Below are 20,896 nucleotides of genomic sequence, written 5' to 3'. Positions count from 1 at the left end.
ATCACCTTGTAATGCTCGTATAGCTTTGTATAACTTTATTTTTTAATAATTGGAGATGAATCATATCAGAATAAATACATTTAAGTATGTAAATTAACTGTTTAAAACTTTAACATTAATTACAATTAGCTCTTTAATTAAGTAAAACTTAAAAGTAAAAGTTCAATATTAAACTAATGTTCATTAAATTATAATAGTCTCTGATCCTAAATAATTGCATTTATTAAGTAGGAGAAGGAAACATCCTGTCAAAATACAAATTACAGAATGAAAAATTGGATAATTCGAAGTGTTTTTTTAACCATATCGTGGGATTGTTTGGTTTCAATTTCTGTGGTAAATTTCGATAGCCTGGTTTTAACATAATTATACTTAATAATTAAAATGAAAAAAAGAGGAAAATTAAATAGAAGAATATTTAAATTTATGTAGTTCATTAATATAAAATATTTAATCAAGACTAGCATAAAACTACAATTATTTAGATGATGAACATCTTTGTACTGTTTTAAAAACTGCAAAAACTTGTGAAAGTGATCATATCAGCTTTTACGATAATTATATTTTGCGTATATATATATGTATATATATAAATTAAAAGAACAATTTAAGATAAATTTCTATATATTATATATATATATTTATATGTATATATTATGAAAAAACATTTCAATAAATCATCTTAATATTTACGAACTTAAAATATTTTTTCTTAATTTTTTTTTCTCTCAAAATTTAACAATTTTGACATAAACCCGTAAATTATCAAAAATATTTGGCTTTTTTTTTTCTTAATTATATAGATTCCAAACTATTATTAAATAGATAAAGTAGCTAATTCTAAACCGACACCATCGATCAGCAGACAAGATTTTTGGGCAAAAAATATGCTACACACAACACAACAACCTTATTTATAAGAGGCCTAGAGAAGAATTGGCTTTGTTCACACACACAGAGAAAGAGAAAGAGAACCTCACGATATACATATAATATATATATATAATCTTTATATTTTATATATATATATATTTAGTCCTATGTACTGTACGTGGAGTTAAGTAAACACACAGAAGAGTCGCAGATTGACCCGCTGTACCTGTCTGCTTCCGTGCTCTCTCACCTGTACACTGTGAGTAGTTTAGGCAGTAGATCCGCTTTCATTGGTGTGTTCCACATATTCTGCCACCTGCCGGACGCGCGCGCAGTCGTGATAATCTAAGACTGCCAATCACCAGCCGCTATATTGGCAAAGGAGTAAGTTCTACAAAGGAATTAGCACACATGTAGGAAAGTCCAGTGTTCCGATAACCTATCGTCTCACCCTGGATTGAACTAAAGGTGTAAAGGGGAAAAAAATAATCAGATGAAAAAAAAAAAGTAGATTCTCTGAAGCAGCCCAATTGTCTCGTTTTAAATGGGATCTATTCTACTTAGATTATCCCAAATTTATGTTTTCAACAGAGGTAAATGAGAGATGGAATTATATTAGAGCATAAATTATAATAAAAACTGTAGAATATAGAGCCTAATTATATGTAATCAGAGCTGTTATTCTGTAAAAGATACAGGCTTATGTGTGTATGGACNCTTCCTTATTCAGACTAGACTACATGTTGTCATTTTACATAATAACTCTAGTTTAGTTTGAAATTAGAGATTATCTCCGTCCCCTTTTGTTAAAACTACTACAATTTACGTACAAGGAAAAAGTTTAGCTAAGGAAAGGGCTTTAAAAAAAGAAAGAAACTTTCCATCATTTTGTAATTTAGAAGCATTTCCGCTTTTGTAAGTAGCCGGCCATGAGGACTTCTATTAACGATTTTCATCCATCTAAAAGTGGTCCCAAGAGCAATTTTCTACATACACCCTCGTAAAACGTCCTTGTATTATCAACGTGTGAGTTTATATATAACTTATAATGTATAGGAAGACCGGTCTAGTCAGATCCAACTACACAAAATAAAATATCTCATGTATAGCGATACAGATCGCTATACATTCGCTGGATATATATATATATAATTATATTTATATAGACTATATACATGATGGAGGGACATGTGGCATAAACACACCCGATCGCATTTATCCTCCATATTTTTTTTTGAAGAACCCGAAAATTTAGAAGTATATACAGTACAACCATCACTTGGAATGGTTTCTTAAATCTATATTTATCCAGGAGAGAACAATTTTAAACTGCAGTATGTCTTTTCATATGTAGAGAGAGATGATCAGAACGTGAGAAGGCCCTCTCGCACAGCCTGCATTGAAAGGGCCTATCGCCCGTATGCTTGCGAAAATGTCGAGTTAGTTCATCAGATCGAGCAAATTTCCATCCACATCCTTTCCACGTACACTGATAAGGCTTTTCACCCGTGTGGGTCCTCAGGTGCGCCTTCAGATGAGAGCTCTTGGTGTAGGTTTTGGTGCATCCTGGATGAGAACAGACGTGTGTTGTTATTTTCTTGCGACCGAAATTTCTTCTTCCTCGTTTGGGTTTAGGTGATGTTTGAGGAACAATACTAGTAGGATCGGGTAATCCCTGATAGTTCGTAGGAGGATTGTAAGGTGGTCTCACGTTAGCCGCACCAGAAAGTAGATCGGCCAAGTGAGGAGATGATGGCGGGGTTACCATTCTTAAGTGGTTCTGTTGACCCACTTGCTGATATTGAGGTGGTGCCGATACTAGATGATTAGCACCGTACGAGTCTGCGATCGTGGTTCCCGTTTTGTGGCACAACTGTTGTACCGTACGATCCGGCGATGCCGGAGGTGACATTTGACTCGAAGCTATGGTCTGAGGTTGATAGTTGGACCAACATCCGGATGTGGCGAATTGAGGGACCATACAACTCTGATACCTTTCGGGTTGGTTCTCGTTCTTCAGGGATGTGGCGGGTGTTATGGTTAAACCACAATGGTTTACTTCAGATTTTGGCGGTTGAGGCATTATACCATTTCCATAGTTACCAATATCGTGAACATAGACATTACCTGTAGGAGTAGGTGTGTTTGATGTTAGCATGAAATCCAATTCTAAGGCTAGATCCTCGTACCTTGCCGTTTGCTCCTGGGTCCCGTGAGTTGTTTGATTTGGTTGTAGAATACGTCGAGTCATAGGAGATGAATTATCAGTTGGGGTGTTTCCTTTAATTGCATGTTCGTGAGGGTGAATATCTCCTAACAACACACTTTCAATATCTTGCCACATCTGCGAAAAATAGTTTTGGTATTTTAAAACCTTGATAAAAACATTTGAAATAATTAAAATTTTATATTAATTAATAAGTATTCATTTATATTATTGATTAAATTCTGATTTATTCCTGATTTTAATGACTTAATAATCAAAATTGTATTCACTTTCTTACGAAAATAGAACTTTTTAATTCATGTTTAATTCAATTAATTTTAAAATATATGTTTAATTAAACACAGCATGTTGGTTTAAACTTAAGGATATTAATTAGGCCTTTTAAAAAGGAGTAAATTTTTATAGATTTTTATAAATAAAAAATAAATCTATTTTTTACAAATATTTGCCAATAGAATTCTTTATCCATTATTCTGATTAAATTTTTCTTTAAACTCCTACCTAATTTAATTATCTTATTGCCTAAAGGCATTTTAATTTGCAATTAGGCTAATTAATGCATTTTAAAAACTTCATCAATGACCTATTTTAGAAAGAACGTTAACAATGTTAATAATATATTTAAACATAAATTATTTGCCATTTAATCTATTTAAAATTATAAAAATGAATAATTATTTATATGAAATTTTAATCCATTAATCTTAGATATTGCTCGAATTCCAAGAGCAATGTTGAAGTAAAGGAATAAAAGATAGCTTATGAATAATAAGAAAATGAGACATATCTGTTTAAAAATTAAAATCTATAAAAGGATTTATAATCTTTTATCTGAAATCTAACGATGTCTTTCTAATAGTAAATCCGGATATATAGCTTATAAAAAAACGGATATAGTTCCTTACTACTCATACCAGATTGATAATTCTGAGTATGGCCATTAAATTTATCACCCGATTTAATGTCGAAAGTTACAAAAATGACATAAAAACTATATATCACGAGATTATTTGCAATTCTGTTGAAGCACAAAGACAAATCTGCACATACTAAAATAAAAAAAAAAAAAGAAAGAGAAGACAAAAATATAGGATGTAACGGCGAGCTGTTTTGTTGACTCGATCACCAAACAATGCAATAAACCCTTTAGTATTTATCCTTAATCCCAGGAGGAAGACACACCCAATGTGTTTACTTATTAATCAGTGCTAGTGTAGCACCATATGGTTCTTTTGTATGTAATACTCGAACAATGCACGTTTCTTGCCAACGCAAAAAAAGGAGAAAAAATAATAATAAAAAAAACCGAAGGATTATCGAATTGAAAGGCCATTTATAGAATATAAATTAACATAGAACCAAATTCTATTTTTTTAAATTTCTACTTTCAAAATTAGGCCTTATCTATTTATAGATCTATTGTGGTATCGGTATTATTTCTGGCAATTTGACAATTATTATGTACTTTTACTCGGCTTAGATTATCGTCAAATATCGGAATCTAAACATTTAATACGTAAATGTGTTAAAAATCTCGCTATTAGAACCTAGTTAGTCCCACGAAAGCGGTCATTGGATCACTTCCTTATTCAGACTAGACTACATGTTGTCATTTTACATAATAACTCTAGTTTAGTTTGAAATTAGAGATTATCTCCGTCCCCTTTTGTTAAAACTACTACAATTTACGTACAAGGAAAAAGTTTAGCTAAGGAAAGGGCTTTAAAAAAAGAAAGAAACTTTCCATCATTTTGTAATTTAGAAGCATTTCCGCTTTTGTAAGTAGCCGGCCATGAGGACTTCTATTAACGATTTTCATCCATCTAAAAGTGGTCCCAAGAGCAATTTTCTACATACACCCTCGTAAAACGTCCTTGTATTATCAACGTGTGAGTTTATATATAACTTATAATGTATAGGAAGACCGGTCTAGTCAGATCCAACTACACAAAATAAAATATCTCATGTATAGCGATACAGATCGCTATACATTCGCTGGACGTGTTTGGAATAACTGACCGAAGTCAGGTCAACAAGCACGCTTCCAAAGAATTCACTCTTTTTTTTTTTTTTTTCTTGGCTTTAATAAGTAAGGACGTAGAAAGCAATTAAATGGTCTACGCATTTGACATTGAGAAACTTGCTATTCTTGTGAGATTCTAACTTGTACTAGAATCTTTAAAGGGGGTTGAAAATGAAATCTTTCTTTTGTGTAGGCATGTATACAAAATATTTATATCCTGCGGTTTTGATATATTTTCTTTATCCAATTCGTATCCAGGAGCCAATAAAAGAATTCTTATAAATGTAAAATATGTATAATTAATTACGTCCTTAGTAATGTATTGTGATAGAATTTTATACACGAAAACAAAAAGATTGAGAATTAAAAAAAAAAGCAAAACGATAATTTCATGTTATTTTAAAAATAAAGGACATAAAATTATTACTTTATCTTTAAATCGTCACGCAATAATCTACGAAAGTTTAATTTATGAAATGTCACTAGCAAGGTTTTTCTATAATTTATAAAATTAATTAGACCTTTATAACATTTTGATAGTTTCGTATAGAATTGCAAACTGCGTTTAAAGCTTTAGGCTATCGTTGATTTCGCGTCACAACGAATATTCTGATTGTTCCGTAATTTTGATGGATATGGTTCTTTATAATTAAGGTAATAACAGGTTACAAAGTATATTGTTCGGTAAACTACTTTTGCAATTGATAGTTTGCAGTTGATATTTCTTAACAAAAATAGAACTTGAAATCGAGCCGTTTGCTTTTCTAAATTGTTTTGTTTAATTCTCATATTGCTAGAAAGTTTTTTCTTTCTTTTTATAAACTTAATCGTTTGTAATGTCTTATAATGGATCAACCTATCACTCGTTGTTCTTTGCGGTGATTTGGAAGAGAGATTTATAAATTAACTAACTCAATTTATTTTTAACAATAATTCTATGCTGATTTTTGTTTTATATATTTGTTAAGTCTTATAAGTCTATATGAAATAAACTATATAGAAGGCCTGTGTAAGTCCGTTTCGTAGAACACATTCTATCCTTTTATATCCGTGGCATTGATGCAGAAAATACAAATTAAAACAGTTCAGTAAACTCTAATATCAATGTAATAACTTTAGGCCTACATCCTATTATCAATTATTAAATAATGACTACTTATTAAAAATCATTTCTTTCTAAATACAGGAAATCGGAAGAGAAAAGTCTATTTTTTCTCCAATTATCCCTTTATATCTATCAGTATATAAACAATCCGGAGAGATGACTTCTGTCTTTAAGTGCCTATATCATGCTTCATGATAAATTCTTTACGACAGTATTTCAGTAAATATAAATCTCACAAAATTCAAAAGGATCCTTTATTCTGTATATGGCTTTATCCAGTGTATGAGTTTCTATTAGAATAAGTATGGGTAGATTCAATATTCTCCAATAGATTACATTGTCTATTTCTTCGAAACAATTGAACTCTAGTGGAAAGAAACATGCAAAAATAAATTTTCGGAGGTAAATCCTTAAGGACGAATTCTTATTTTGCATTTTATTTCTATTTTTTGTAGACAATTCGCAAAGAATCTATCGTAGTAAAAAAAATAGCCATTGTTAAACTAGATAAATGAAATATATTTAAATAAAAAATAATGTTTACGAAGATTTTTTTTTGTAGAATTGGAAATTATACCCGAAATTTAACGAAAGGACTAGTAACAAATGAATAATCTATGGATCTAGTTAGTTATAAAACGTTGAATAGCACAAACGCATCGATAATTAGACCAAGAATGAAATCAGTGATGCGTTATTTTTTTATTATTCTATTTTCGTTATCCAAAATGTAAAGAAGGGGAAATGATTTCCTCTTCCCTTCTGACATCGCGATGGCTCCTTTATATATATTTTTATTTAGAAGGTCGGAATTTTCATTAAGCGCTTCCTTTTCCTTCATTCCACGATTATAATGTTATTTATGGAACGTCGTTATGCGATTTGTTAATATTGTATCAATCGTGTTTCTGTTTGTATTGAATAAAATCTAGATCAGATGATACGTAATGATAATATAAACAACTTTATAAATTTTAATAGACGCTATCTATACAATAGGCTAAATTGTAAATATCAAAATGTGTGATTAAGTTGGCACATGTATACTGATTGATCAATATTAACGCGTAAAGAGCTCTACTTGTAATCAGGTGCTATCCGGTATTTATTTTCTCATTTATAAGGGGGTTGGTTTATCAGAAATATCACGCAAAACTCTCCATATTTCCCACAGGCATCATGATGTGGTTGAACGAATAATAGGTACTCGTGCCGGTCACGTGACTCTGACAGGGGTACAACGATTCGCGCGTGGAGTTCTTTGTTGATGAATATGATGCATGACCGATAGAGTTGTTCAACCATGGACTATGGATATGAAAAGAACCACAAACAACTTAATCTAAGTTAGAGTTACTGCTGAACATCAAGTAGATTTATCAGCTCTTTAAAAATAATTTCTAAATCCTAAAATTTCAATTACATAATACCNTTAAATATTTAATTTTTTTATAAATCACATTCTATAATTTATGTCAAAAAATGTTATTTCCTATTTTATTAATGTAAAAATAAATATAGTAAATATGAAATCTTAGAAAAAAATCCATATCTTATACACAATGTTGAGATTATAAGTTAACCTGAGGTGTTCTCCCAAATATGTGACACTTTTTTCAGGAGATAATTTAATTGAATTCTCAACCTTTTTCCACCTATTTGATTGAAAAGTTAAATAAAATAAATAATAATATATGAAAATAGGACAGACTTAATCCTGCGAATTATTCCTGAGTTTGAGAGCACATTCTAAAAATTCAAGGGATGTGAAGAGCAGAAAACATTAATAAGAACCACTATACTAAAAGTATGACTAATAAATCAGTGTAGAATAGAGATGAATTTTTTGTGTGCTTCTGCTAAAATATGTTTATTTAACTTAAAAATAATTGATGCTTTGGGATCCAAAAATTACATTGAAAGGAAGGAATAGTAAATATAAAACAATTAATTACATTTGCTGTACTAAGAAGTATTAAAAATTATGGTTGCTACTGAATGTTACACATTTAAAATATTTTTTATTAACTTAAAAAACTAAATTCAGCATCTCTATTTTTATAAAGAAATGAAAAATAACACCAGTTAGACAAACGGACAGATGTACAGTACAGTACATTCATTATTTTTAAAATAAGCGATTTCTAATAAGCATGCACGAAAAAGCAGCACATATCGCAGTCGATTCATCATCAGTTTCCTATTTAAAGCAACCCGAAACTATATATAAACCTATTCTACTCTCATTTAAATCATCTCTAAACACGTTATAACCATCCGGAGTAATAATATCGTTCGAAATTTTCCACTCGAATAACAAACAGCAGCTAATTTGAATATTCAATGACTTAAAAACATGCAGTTGCGGCGCATACTTCGCAGCTCATAAGTTACAAAAGGTTGAAAGGAAATTTATTTTTTTAAGGGTTGAGATTATTAAACAATAAAATATAACAAATAGGTCCTGTTTGTACTCATCCAACGATTAAAAATTTACGTAATCTATTCTGTACACACCAGGCTATCACGCAATGCGGCTGTGGAGCTCTACTCTTATTGGACAATCGGAAGCAAAGCAAACACTTCATTTCCAATATTCAATTTTCCTACCACCCAATGCCTTTTTTTTTCGCTACCGAATTTTTAAATTTAAATTTTAATCATTTATATTAATATAAGCCTTATTTGTTATATATTTTTAATGTTTTTTTTAAACAAAGGCTAAGTATTATAAAACACAAATTTTTGAGAAAATTTGTATGAAATTTTCTAAATAATATCGTTAAAAAATTTAAATTTTAGGAAAATTTTCAAAATTTAATGTAGTTTAAGTTTAATTTTCTTATAATAATTTGGTATTTTTGATAATATAAACTCATTTACTTAATTGTTGTTATACACAAAATTTTAATTTTTAAAATTTTATAGAAAATTCAATTAATATAATGTAGAAATTCGAGTCATTTCTAATAATTGCATAGGGCTTAATTTACTAAAATATTTTATATTCATATATTTATATTTAAATTTCCATAAAAATCTAAAGTAAAATTCAATTCTTAAAAAAATAAAATTTGCATTATTATTTTCTTAATTTTCTCACTAAATTTTATATTTTATTCAGAAAATTCTTAATAAAAAAATAATTAATTTTCTTCATAATTTCAAAATCAAATGCTAATTTATTATGTTAAAAAATTAAAGATAATTTACTTCGAATAAAACGCATAAATGCCTACCAAATAACTAAAGACTCGTATATTTTCTCATAATTAAAACCCCGCAAAATTAATATTCTACGGTATAAAAATAAATAACCTGTCATTCATATTAAAAATTTCTGTAGGTTAATTATCATAATGTCTATAAATTATCAAAGTAATGTGTATTAAACTGCGGGTGGTAAATTTCCGAAATATATCACCGCTTAACAACAATGTACTGTACTTAAGAGTTTCGATTGTTTATCATTAACGACCAGTCAATTACGGTTTAGAATTGATGAAAAAAACATCTCATTAATCAAAATATACTCGTGTATATTCCCCGATAGCGTAACTTAATACACGAAAATAAGAATAAATATTTAAGAAATATTTATACTCACATCGTGGAAATCCGCCATTTCTGTTGTCATGACCGAAATCCTTGGCGATTCTGGATTTATAGGATGATTCTGGAGAGGTCCTGACGGTGAATTCGACATAGATACACCGTCGAACCCACTTAGTCCAGTTTAATATATTTTTTCTTATTTTTTTCTTATATATATATTTATATATATATATATTTAGTCCTATGTACTGTACGTGGAGTTAAGTAAACACACAGAAGAGTCGCAGATTGACCCGCTGTACCTGTCTGCTTCCGTGCTCTCTCACCTGTACACTGTGAGTAGTTTAGGCAGTAGATCCGCTTTCATTGGTGTGTTCCACATATTCTGCCACCTGCCGGACGCGCGCGCAGTCGTGATAATCTAAGACTGCCAATCACCAGCCGCTATATTGGCAAAGGAGTAAGTTCTACAAAGGAATTAGCACACATGTAGGAAAGTCCAGTGTTCCGATAACCTATCGTCTCACCCTGGATTGAACTAAAGGTGTAAAGGGGAAAAAAATAATCAGATGAAAAAAAAAAAGTAGATTCTCTGAAGCAGCCCAATTGTCTCGTTTTAAATGGGATCTATTCTACTTAGATTATCCCAAATTTATGTTTTCAACAGAGGTAAATGAGAGATGGAATTATATTAGAGCATAAATTATAATAAAAACTGTAGAATATAGAGCCTAATTATATGTAATCAGAGCTGTTATTCTGTAAAAGCTACAGGCTTATGTGTGTATGGACTCTATGGAGTATACTAGTGTGGAAAAATGATTAAAGATGTAGAAAGTATAGCGTTACGGGGCCTACATAGAAAAACGTTTAAACAAAATTTATATAATAATTTAAATAATATTATTGAACTATTAATTGTAAGCCTAATAAGTATTTTTAATGGAAAATTACTAAAATAAGTACTGTACGAGTAGAAATTTAGTATTGCATAGTTACTTTCGGTAACAATTTTAATACTAATAAATTAGATTTGGCCTCACTATTTGTATCATTTTATTTATATGTTATCACAATTAACTTAAATAAAGTGAGCTTACTGATTGATATGACGTAAAAACTCATATTTTTTCAAGACATGCAAATAAATATTAGAGAGAAAATTTAATGAAGTATTAATTTCAAATCGCTGATTGTTTTATAATTTGAAAACAAATAGACCTACTCTATCTTTGAAATAATTTAACCAGAGGAAAAAATAAAATAATCTTAATTAGATAGATTGATATAAATTATTTTATGTTAATTGATATGATTAAAGTAAACAGTGAATTAATTAAAATTAATTTAAAGACATATGCGATTGCTTTAAGAGTCTTCTAAACATAGAACAGAATTTTTTTTATTTATCTTTTCGAATGTATACATTTTAATAATCCACACTTTGGGATTTATCATAAAATCTGCCTATTTACAAAACAGGATGTGTTATATGGTAGTTACAGTCAGCAGACCGCAATGCCTGTGCATCCTCCTTTTTAGGATTTCCACTTTCACTTTTCACCAATAAAAGAGTTTTAAAAGAACTTGATAATAACAATACTTTTAGGTTATTTTATGACCTATAATTCTTTACACGATAGGAATAGATTGTGTTGTTCTATGTCTACGACCACAATAGTCCCCAACGGCTAAAATCGTGCAATTTTTTGATAGAATATTCTAAATTATTCATAATGATTGACATTATTCTTTAAAAAAAAGTAAAACTAAGTTGATTTTGCAATCTATTATAATTCATTTCTCTTCAAGAATTGTTTAATATAGCGATTTAAATGTTTTTATATCATAAAGGCCTATAAATCAAGACATTATTTTTGAATAAAGTAGAATTTTATGTATAATTTTCTCAATTCTGTAGGGCCGAATCAGTGATGGGAAAATTATTATTAGACCTGCTGCGCCAAAATGCGGTGCAGTTTTTGATAATGACCTTGAAATATATATAGACCAACTACTGATGTTGCTTAGCAACAAAGACTTGAGATATGGGATCAAATCGAATAGGAAATCCCTTTCTTAAATACGAGATTGCAAGAAGATATAATGTGTGTATTGAGACACACCCTGCTTAATCTTCCATGGGTTTAAAAAAAAATAGACTTCTCTGAGATAATCCAACCAGATTTGACCACAAATAACTGAATGAAGAATATAAAGAGAATTTTTTTGATCATTTCTAATGTGATCGTCTTTATTTAGTTTGAATGGATACTTTAAAGTTTATATCCGAGTTTAATTTCATATTTTTACAGTGGGGCAATTCGTATGTCTATTTAATAAATGGCTTACAGTAAATGATAGATCTGTAATGTAAAAATATGATTTTAGCATATTATAAGATAGAAATTTCAAAAATTCCTTTAAATTAAATGGTAATTCGATACCAAAAACAATTATCTGAATAATAACGGAGAAATTCAATATTAAGTAATAAAAAATTATTATTAATCGAATGAGAAATTAAATACTTTCTAATAAAATATTTCAAAGAAGAAATTTGTATTCGTTCTTATAAAATTTATTTATTAATGCAATTTAACTAAACTACAACTGGAATTTTAATAATTCAAAAGTGATTTTTTTTAAATGTATAACTAAATTATTAAAAGATGAGAAATAATGGAAATTCCTAGAAATGATATTTTTTAATTTAAAAATCACTACAAAATGGAAATTCATTTATAATTTCATGAATATTTTTAGTATTTATTTTCTTAAAACATTTTAAAAGATGTATGTGTAGCCCTATAACATTTTTATTTGATTCGTTTATTCGAAGTTAGGAAAAGGAAAAAGAAATAATTTGCCTGTTTATCTTTCTCAATATGATTTACCTTAATTATGTGTTAATTTGTTTTTATTTATGTTCATTTTTGTCTAGTAATGTTTCTTTTTTCTCATACAGGAATATATATTTCATTTGGTTCGTCTTTGTCCTTCATCGAAACATATTACAGTATTTGTACTTTTTTTATTATTCGTATGTATTCTAATGAATGAGATACACAAATAAAACTAACAATAATAAAGAAACAAATGGTGAAAGAATAAAAAGAAGATAATTTATTTTTTTATTCTAATAAACAACTAGCATAAATGAACAAAGAAACATAAAGCTTGTGTTCTTTTTTCTAGGATTAGCCTTTCATAACCAATGCTTGACTTTTGTTCACTTGTTCTTCTTTTGTTAACTTAAATTCATGTTTCTTCGACTTAAATTTCATTTTATTCTTTTAATTTACTTCAATTTTAGCTCTTTAGCTTAATTTTTCTTGAAAAAAAACCACTCTTTTATCCAAATAAATTTGTATTTTTTCGTGAATATTTGTAGCAAATTCTCCTGTAAATAAATAAACAAAATTTACTAAATATAAAATAATGCAATATTTCGCTTTATCCTCTCGTATTATCATAAGTCTGTTATAATAATAATAATATATTTTTCAACGGGGAAAGCGGAATCTATTGATTTGTTAATGAGAACGAAACCATTTACAGCCGATCTATAATTTACTACGAACATATTTACAGAAGGAGACATTTTCCCCCCATTTTTAGCTTGATCCTCCTATAGCTTCATCTGTAATTTGTTTTACGCGTGAATAACACGCGACAGGTTCACGTGTAAAAAGAGAAATAGCATACATAAATTACCAGCTCGTAGAATAGCTTCAATCAGTCAACGAAAGATATGAGTCAGCCGAGGGTAACAATTATCCGATATTTATCCAAGTGTAGTCTCTAGAGAATTGGCTTATTTTGTTTTCATTTATTTTCACTTACACGCCATGGAAATATCTCGTAATAATGAAACTATTAAAGGTAACAATTCTGTCTTCTTGGATACAACACTTGACCGTGTCGCCCTCTTTTGGCCGGTTGAGGAAACAAAAAAAAATTTATTCCCCTGTAACATACATCTTTAATAATTACTATCCGATGTTATCTTGTTTTAAATAATTAAAATCCGAATAGAGATAATGATAAATGAATTTTTTAATAATTATTTTAAAGAAATATTCGTGATTATCATCTAAATTAGCTTTAGTTAAAGCGTTAGGGAGGGAGGAGAAATTAGTTTTATAGAAATCTTAAATCGATGACGTCAAGTGAAGAAAAATGCCAATTTCTCTCTCTCTGCTTTTTTATATAAACTTTTTTTGCCATTTTAAATAGAGCAAACGTGCAATAAGCTGGTCACGCCAATAACCGGACATCCTAAAATACCAGTTAAAGCATAGATTTAGTATTTTCTGATAATATTGATAATAGTAGAGACCGAAAAAAAATTCTATATTAAGCTATTAAGGACAAACTTGCCTCGCAGGCTAATATTTCCTCAAAAATTTCAGTTTTAAATTAAATATTAAAGAGGAACACATTTAGAATAACTTGCGAAACATTCATTTAAAAAAAAAAAAAGGTGTTTGCTATTAAACATAATAATGTTAAAATGACTCTTAAAAATTTCATTTTTTGCCCCGATAAATAATGTTATTGGGAAATAAAATGACAAAGTTTCGTTATGTTATATAATTAAAGGTAGTTTATTTTATAGATTTTCTTTAATAAAATCTATATAAAGCTGAAAATTTCATTGTTTAGTGATTAAAGACATGTTTTTAAATTGATTTTCATTAATAAAATTGTATATAATATTGAAAAATTCTCATGCTAAATGATTAAAAGTAGTGTGTTTTGCAGATTTTCGTTAATAAAATCGCATTAAATGGTGAAAATTGATGAATTTTTATTATAAATTTTCATTTAGAGAAGAAAATATTGCTTAATGTTTTCAGTTTATAAAAATAAATAATACTTTTGAGATGAATTCTATACAGCAACTACTGATTATCCCGTACTAATTAATTATATTTTTAATGTATTAATGGTGTTTTTATATTGTATTTTATGTTAAAAATTTTTATAAAATAACTCAGCAGAATTAATTACTATAATTAATTCTCGAAAAGATAACTTTTTGTAAAATTCTAATCAGCTTTTATAATCTAAAGCTCGTTTTAATATTAAAGTTAATGGATCGTTTATAAATATATAAAGAGCTCATTACGTTCAAAATAATAATTTATGCAAGTTATTACAATGTTTAAAGCTTAGACAAAACGAGTACAACGCCTTTCGAATCACTAGTTACAATGAATGTTGCAATATACAGTTACATGTTATATTTGATAAACATTCGATTCCGACTTCGAATATGGCTTGTATTTTTTTTTTTACATTCTTTGAATTAATTTAAGTGTTTTAGGAAAATTAATTTTTAGAAAGTGACCTCGATTTAAATTTTTTTTAATTATCATAATTGCTATCTGCATAACGTCAGAAAGATATTTTCTGATGCTATAATCGATATGCTAAGGAGAAAGTAATTGTTTGATAATTAGAAAGAGAAAAGGTAGTTTGATTTACTATAAAAACGCTTATAATGCTATTTTAGATGAGAATTTTTCGTTATTTCGTTAGAAAAATAAATAAAGTCATCAGTTTTCTTAGAGGTCTGCACCTCTTACCTGCTAGGCTGACTAGATATAAGGAGAAAGCCACTTTATAGGATCTAGCCCAATAGGGAAATTTGGAGTTTCAAGACCGAAAGTATTAAGAATTATCTCGATGAGAATGTAATAACGTAACCAACCAATCGTAACTCTCGACAATTCTTCTGTATGCAGAAAGGATAGACGCGTAACATCGCGTCCGTTGCTCACCGGAAGTAATCACCGGCTTCCCGAGTTGGATGACCCTTCGTTTCCGGTCACATGATATCATCGACCTGTGTTTTCCCGTCAATTTTCTTTTTTATTTTCATTTTTTTTTTAATATCATTTATACGATATTTCGAGTCGTTGATGTTATTCAAACTGCGATAAATCGTTCGGATGTTTTAATATTTATTTATATTTTATTTTTAGAAAAAATATACGCAGATGTTTAGAATTAAACTAAAAGTACCTCCTCCGGAGATATAGACTTGACGATTGGTTAAGTGAAAGTACACGTGGTTTCTTCGATACGCATGATTGGTGTAGAAGGTGATATTCAGCACGATCGTCACGCGCAGAAGGCGGTCTTAAGAAGAGAAATATTTGATTTGTAATTGGTTAAAATTTTAAATATTTGATTTAAAAAGGTCAAGATTACCGTTTTATGTTAATTAATTCAAATTTAATCACGTGTTACGAATTTTTATAATTAATTTCTAAGTAGGGGCGTCAGAACGTAGCTAAAATTAACATTCTTTATTGTTATTAATTTTTTTTAAAACTAAATTGGATGGGGGATAAAATTTATTTGGGATATATATACTGTAATATGCATATTTGTATGTAGGTATATTTTCTATTTTTGCAGCTATGAAAAAAGGTCAAGATCGCTTTCTGGGCGTACCTGTGACTGAAGCTACAGGTGTAGGGCGTNTTTGCCTACTTTTTAAAATGTTTCTAAAATGACTTAAGCAAATGTCATTACTTCGAGCATCATATTGCTGCTCGGAGTAATGACATATGCTTAAGTCAGCATGAACCTTTTCGGCCAGTGCAATGTTTTTCGGGATGTTTCTTTTCAATAAAATCAGTCACTTTCTGATAATATCTCAAGATTTCCTTTATCGAGCGAGATCCTTCCACGATGAAGCAAACACGCAGACTGAGACAGATGAACTGAAGTGAATAAAAATTGGCGCTGCGAACTAATGTAACGTCGTATGGTGAGTTTTTGTTCGTATCGTGGAGCAAAAATATGTTTGATTTTCATGTCGTATCCTGAAAATTTCATATGCTGGGGTGTTTGTATCATGAGGTACCACTGTAAATGGGATTTGATTGTATAGTTAATTTTCCCCCTAAAAAATAAGAATTTATCTTGTTTTTTAATGATCTGACTTTAGAAAATATTTTATGAAATAAATACAAACATTTGAGATGATTATATACCATATATCTATGCAGATAGGACAACCATCAGATAAGATGAGGTATAAATTTTTGTCAAAGTTTTATAGTTTTATGATATATTTGTCCTATAAGATGACCCTAAAACTATCATCAGCCTATGAATTTAGTTTAGATCAGCGATCATCTGGATAATAATACTGCAAAGCATATACAGAATTATGTCATATTTGTAATTTTTCGAATGAACCAATTTTATTTTCTTGCATCTAACAGTACAGGTATACCTCGAGTTACATCGTTCTTGATTATCCGTCATTTGTCAAAAAATATATGGAAAAATAAAATTCAAGTTTAAGTCATTTTATTTGACTTTACGTCCATCCGCCACAAATATTGAAGTCGTAATATCACTAGAAAAGCATTAAAACACACAAAATCATATTAAAATATGTACATTTACAGTAAATGTTAACATAATCATCATAAATCCTAGAGAATGAAACATGAAAACATCTGTGTTTCTGTGTTGTCGTCTTATTTAGTGGTCTTTAAGTGCTCAATATTGGTGTTTTCCACAGTAGCTCCAATATCTAATTTGGCATCATTGTCAGCACCACTCAATATTGGTAAATTTAATATAAATTAGTTTATTTTCTACTGTCACAAGATAATTTTAATAACTGTATTTTTTATTTAACTTTACAAAATCATCTTATTTTATAATGTCTTAGAGCAAACCACATTCACAAATACAGAGTCCACTATGTACCGTAAGCATCGCCAAATTATAAACATGTATATTTACAAGTATGTACTGTACGTACATGAATTTGTAAATTTCGATTACTTTTTTCTATACTATATTAAAAACTAAAATTTATTTGTTTGTAAGCCTAAAATAGATTCTTATTAACCGTATATTATTTAAATTGCATTTATAAATAAAATACAGAACTGGGAACGGTTACTTGTGGTTTAGCCTAGTGACAAGTAAATTCGACTCACGTCGTTTTTTGACCTCTCCTGGAACCAATTACTGACGTAAGGCGAGGTATACCTGGCTACCTTGTGATTATTGCAAACATTCACACTGATTCGGGCATTTGGGTAATGACCTTGACTATTCACAAAAATGTCATATGGACTATTTAAATACATTGGTGAGCGATTTGTTTTATTTTATAATGGTTTTAATTTATATAAATTTAAATCTAATTTTTTTTTGTATCTGCTCTATAAGATGACCCTGGATTTTGGGTTTTTTTTTAATGATTCAACTATTGTCTTATCTGCGCAGATATATGGTATATATAAAATTAAATTAAAATTATTATAAAGCAATAATTTAAGTTTTCCTAAAATTATTATTAAGTTTAAATTTATTTAAAAGTTTATTTTAATGTGATAAATTGTTATAAATTATGAAATAGTTATTTTTTTTATTTTACTCTATTTTTAATAAATTGCTTATTACCTTTTATTGCTACATCTTCTTGCATGATAAATGTAATTGGTACACAATAACCTTGAGATGGTTGATTTATTTTATCCTGTAAGCATTTTTTCCAATGTTCTTCTGTTTGAATGGAACAAGATACAATGGCTGTAATAACATCACCAGTCTCCAACCCTGCAGGGCCATCTACTCCTGAATTCTTGATATTCAAATACGGACAAAATTAATTTTAATAATTCAAAAATATTTATTCTTTAAAATATTATATTACATTAGTAAATAAATTAAATATAATAGTAACTTCTAATCATAATCAATAAATACCTCAGCAATATATGTGACAGTTACTCCGGAACCATATTGGTAAAATGGAAACAGCAGAAATGCATTAACATATAATAAAAATGATGCACATAAAACCAACACAATATTATGCCAAACACCTGCACAATATATCCTCAATTGTTGCCATGGTGTTAACAATGTCATACTTTCAGTTGATAAATCAACAAATGCACCAGGAAATATTCCAAAAATAAACAAACCAGAACCATGAATCTTGACATTTTCTCTAGAGAGAAAAACAAGCAGTTTATATTCCTAAATATTAAAAAACAAAACTACAATCAAATTCTAACTAACTATATTAAACTTATTTTGTATTATTACATATTTATATGTTCATAAATTGTAATATTTTGTTTATCTAAACCAGTGATTCTCAACCACTATGCTGAGAGATTTTTGAAATGTGCTGCACTGCAAATACGCATGCAAATACAATGTCAGACAAGTAGTTCAATTGGTTCTACTTTCCTAGGATGTGATTGGAATTGTAATCAGCCAATAGTTATCAAGGCATTTAGAAAATGTTACCTACATAACCAACTGCATTTAAAAATCAGTTATTATGTCACTAGTTGCCCTGCGGTACTTACCAAAGTAATCGTGTGTGCTGCCAAATTTTTAAATTATTAAAAGTGTACTGTGAAGAAAGGTTTAGAATCACTGATCTAAACATTCATAAAGAAATTTTTATCTTATCAACTATAAATAGAAATAAAGTTTTTATGAAAAGGTTTAAATAGAAAATACCATAATTTTTTGAGTGTAAGCTGCAGGAGGTAAAAATAGATCACTGTTGTAATCTAATCAACAGATAAGCCGAACTTTTATACTAACTACACCAACTTTTAATTGCTGACAAATACTCAATGTTAAAAACAAAAATAATTATTAAAACGATAGTCGCAATTATTATTCTAAAATATTAATCACAACAAATGAAGTTCATTGACAATTTCAATTTCAAAGTTCATTATCATTGTGCCATTAAATTAACTAACTTGTGTAAATTTTGATTTTTTCCTGATATCAGTAATAATGAAGATCAATAATGATATTAGCCAATATTCATTTTTCCAACTTTGATATCGGAAAATACTGTCAATAATTGATAGTCAATTATTTAATAATGTTGAACACTAGTTCAGATGATGCAGCCATCTGCAAAGTGATTCATAAATGATGAGTCACAGTTTTGTAAGTCAAAATCTCTCCCTTTTCCAATGTAAACCAGCATATAAGCTGTGGTTTATACTACAAAAATTATGTTAGATTAAAATTTCTAAATGCATGTTAATAATTATATACAGTAAATTATGATTTTAAGATTTTATAATATACAGTACATATATAGAATTAAATCTTACCTTGCAGCAGCAAGTGCATGTCCTAATTCATGAAAAATACTACACATTAATAATGTAACAAAATAATATATTACATGAGATAATGGTAAATTCACTCCTGGAAACTAAAACAATAAATAAAATATCAACTTTTTCAATAAATAAAATATCAAATAACTTTAATTAATAAATTATAATGAAATAGTATAATTTTAACTTACTACTGGTTGCAAAATTTGTTCTGTTTTAATATCATAGCTTAAGGAGTCATACATATTCTTAGCAGTATATGCTAATAGAAATAATGATGGTATGATTAAAATACTTGTAACAAGAGATCCAAAGCTGAACCACTTCCGAAGCCATCGAGCTTTATAATTACTCAACTTTTTAAATAATCTGTTCCAACGACTTGTATACCATTGTAATTGGCATGGTTTGAACGTGAGATTACTTTTTTCTAATAGTACCAAATATGGATGTAACATGCATGACTGAAGAATACATAGAAAATTAGAGTAATTATTAGTAAAAAAAAATAAATCAATCTAACAAACTAAAACTATGACATATATTTTAAGCTCTTTTATAATTCTACTATGTCATAAATTTAAATTTCAAAATATTGATAGAGTTGATAATATGTTATTATATTTTTCAATGACTTAAACATTCTTTTCTAAAAATTTTTAGTTTGATTATAAATCATATTAGAGAATTAATTTCTCAGCAACAATAAATTTAAAGCAGTAAAAATTTTATACATTCTAATCATAATAAATTTCTCAAAATTCAAACATAACTCCAATTTTTCCAGTGCCTTTTTGCCAAATATCCATTTAGATGTTTTTCTGGCCACTCAGCTGATAAACTTCATGAAAAAGTATATACTTTTTCATGAAGTTTATCAGCTGAGTGGCCAGAAAAACATCTAAATGGATATTTGGCAAAAAGGCACTGGAAAAATTGGAGTTATGTTTGAATTTTGAGAA

General features: G+C 28.7%; 2 protein-coding genes across 2 annotated transcripts; both read right to left on the bottom strand.

Moving 5' to 3' along the window:
* Positions 1 to 2,015: 2,015 nt before the first annotated feature.
* On the bottom strand, positions 2,016 to 10,103 carry LOC111630909 (Krueppel-like factor 2). Its single transcript, XM_023375070.1, has 2 exons — positions 9,836 to 10,103; positions 2,016 to 3,217 (listed from the first exon to the last, which is right to left on the bottom strand). The coding sequence occupies exons 1-2, from the start codon at positions 9,932 to 9,934 to the stop codon at positions 2,198 to 2,200; spliced, it is 1,119 nt and encodes a 372-aa protein (XP_023230838.1). The 5' UTR covers positions 9,935 to 10,103; the 3' UTR covers positions 2,016 to 2,197.
* A 3,000-nt stretch (positions 10,104 to 13,103) lies between these two features.
* LOC111630903 (membrane-bound transcription factor site-2 protease-like) lies at positions 13,104 to 20,457 on the bottom strand. Its single transcript, XM_023375063.1, has 5 exons — positions 20,126 to 20,457; positions 19,926 to 20,029; positions 18,538 to 18,784; positions 18,232 to 18,412; positions 13,104 to 13,186 (listed from the first exon to the last, which is right to left on the bottom strand). Exons 1-5 carry the CDS (start codon positions 20,390 to 20,392, stop codon positions 13,104 to 13,106), a joined length of 882 nt encoding a protein of 293 aa, XP_023230831.1. The 5' UTR covers positions 20,393 to 20,457.
* Positions 20,458 to 20,896: the final 439 nt, after the last annotated feature.

The sequence above is a fragment of the Centruroides sculpturatus genome, unplaced genomic scaffold (genome assembly GCF_000671375.1).
Source record: "Centruroides sculpturatus isolate CEXI.00-Female unplaced genomic scaffold, Cexi_2.0 scaffold669, whole genome shotgun sequence".
In the NCBI taxonomy this organism is placed as follows: domain Eukaryota; kingdom Metazoa; phylum Arthropoda; class Arachnida; order Scorpiones; family Buthidae; genus Centruroides; species Centruroides sculpturatus.
Note: the sequence above shows the minus strand (reverse complement) of the source record. Positions and strands in the feature narration are given on the sequence as shown.

Bases quoted from the DNA above. Each gene is read 5' to 3' on its own strand.
- LOC111630909 (XM_023375070.1), bottom strand. From the start codon at position 9,934: ATGTCGAATTCACCGTCAGGACCTCTCCAGAATCATCCTATAAATCCA. The intron at 3,218-9,835 runs GTGAGTATAAAT...TATTTTTCGCAG, and splicing joins AAATGGCGGATTTCCACGAT to ATGTGGCAAGATATTGAAAG.
- LOC111630903 (XM_023375063.1), bottom strand. From the start codon at position 20,392: ATGTTACATCCATATTTGGTACTATTAGAAAAAAGTAATCTCACGTTC. The intron at 18,413-18,537 runs GTATTTATTGAT...TTGAATATCAAG, and splicing joins CTGTCACATATATTGCTGAG to AATTCAGGAGTAGATGGCCC. The intron at 13,187-18,231 runs GTAATAAGCAAT...ATTTATTTACAG, and splicing joins AGAAGATGTAGCAATAAAAG to GAGAATTTGCTACAAATATT.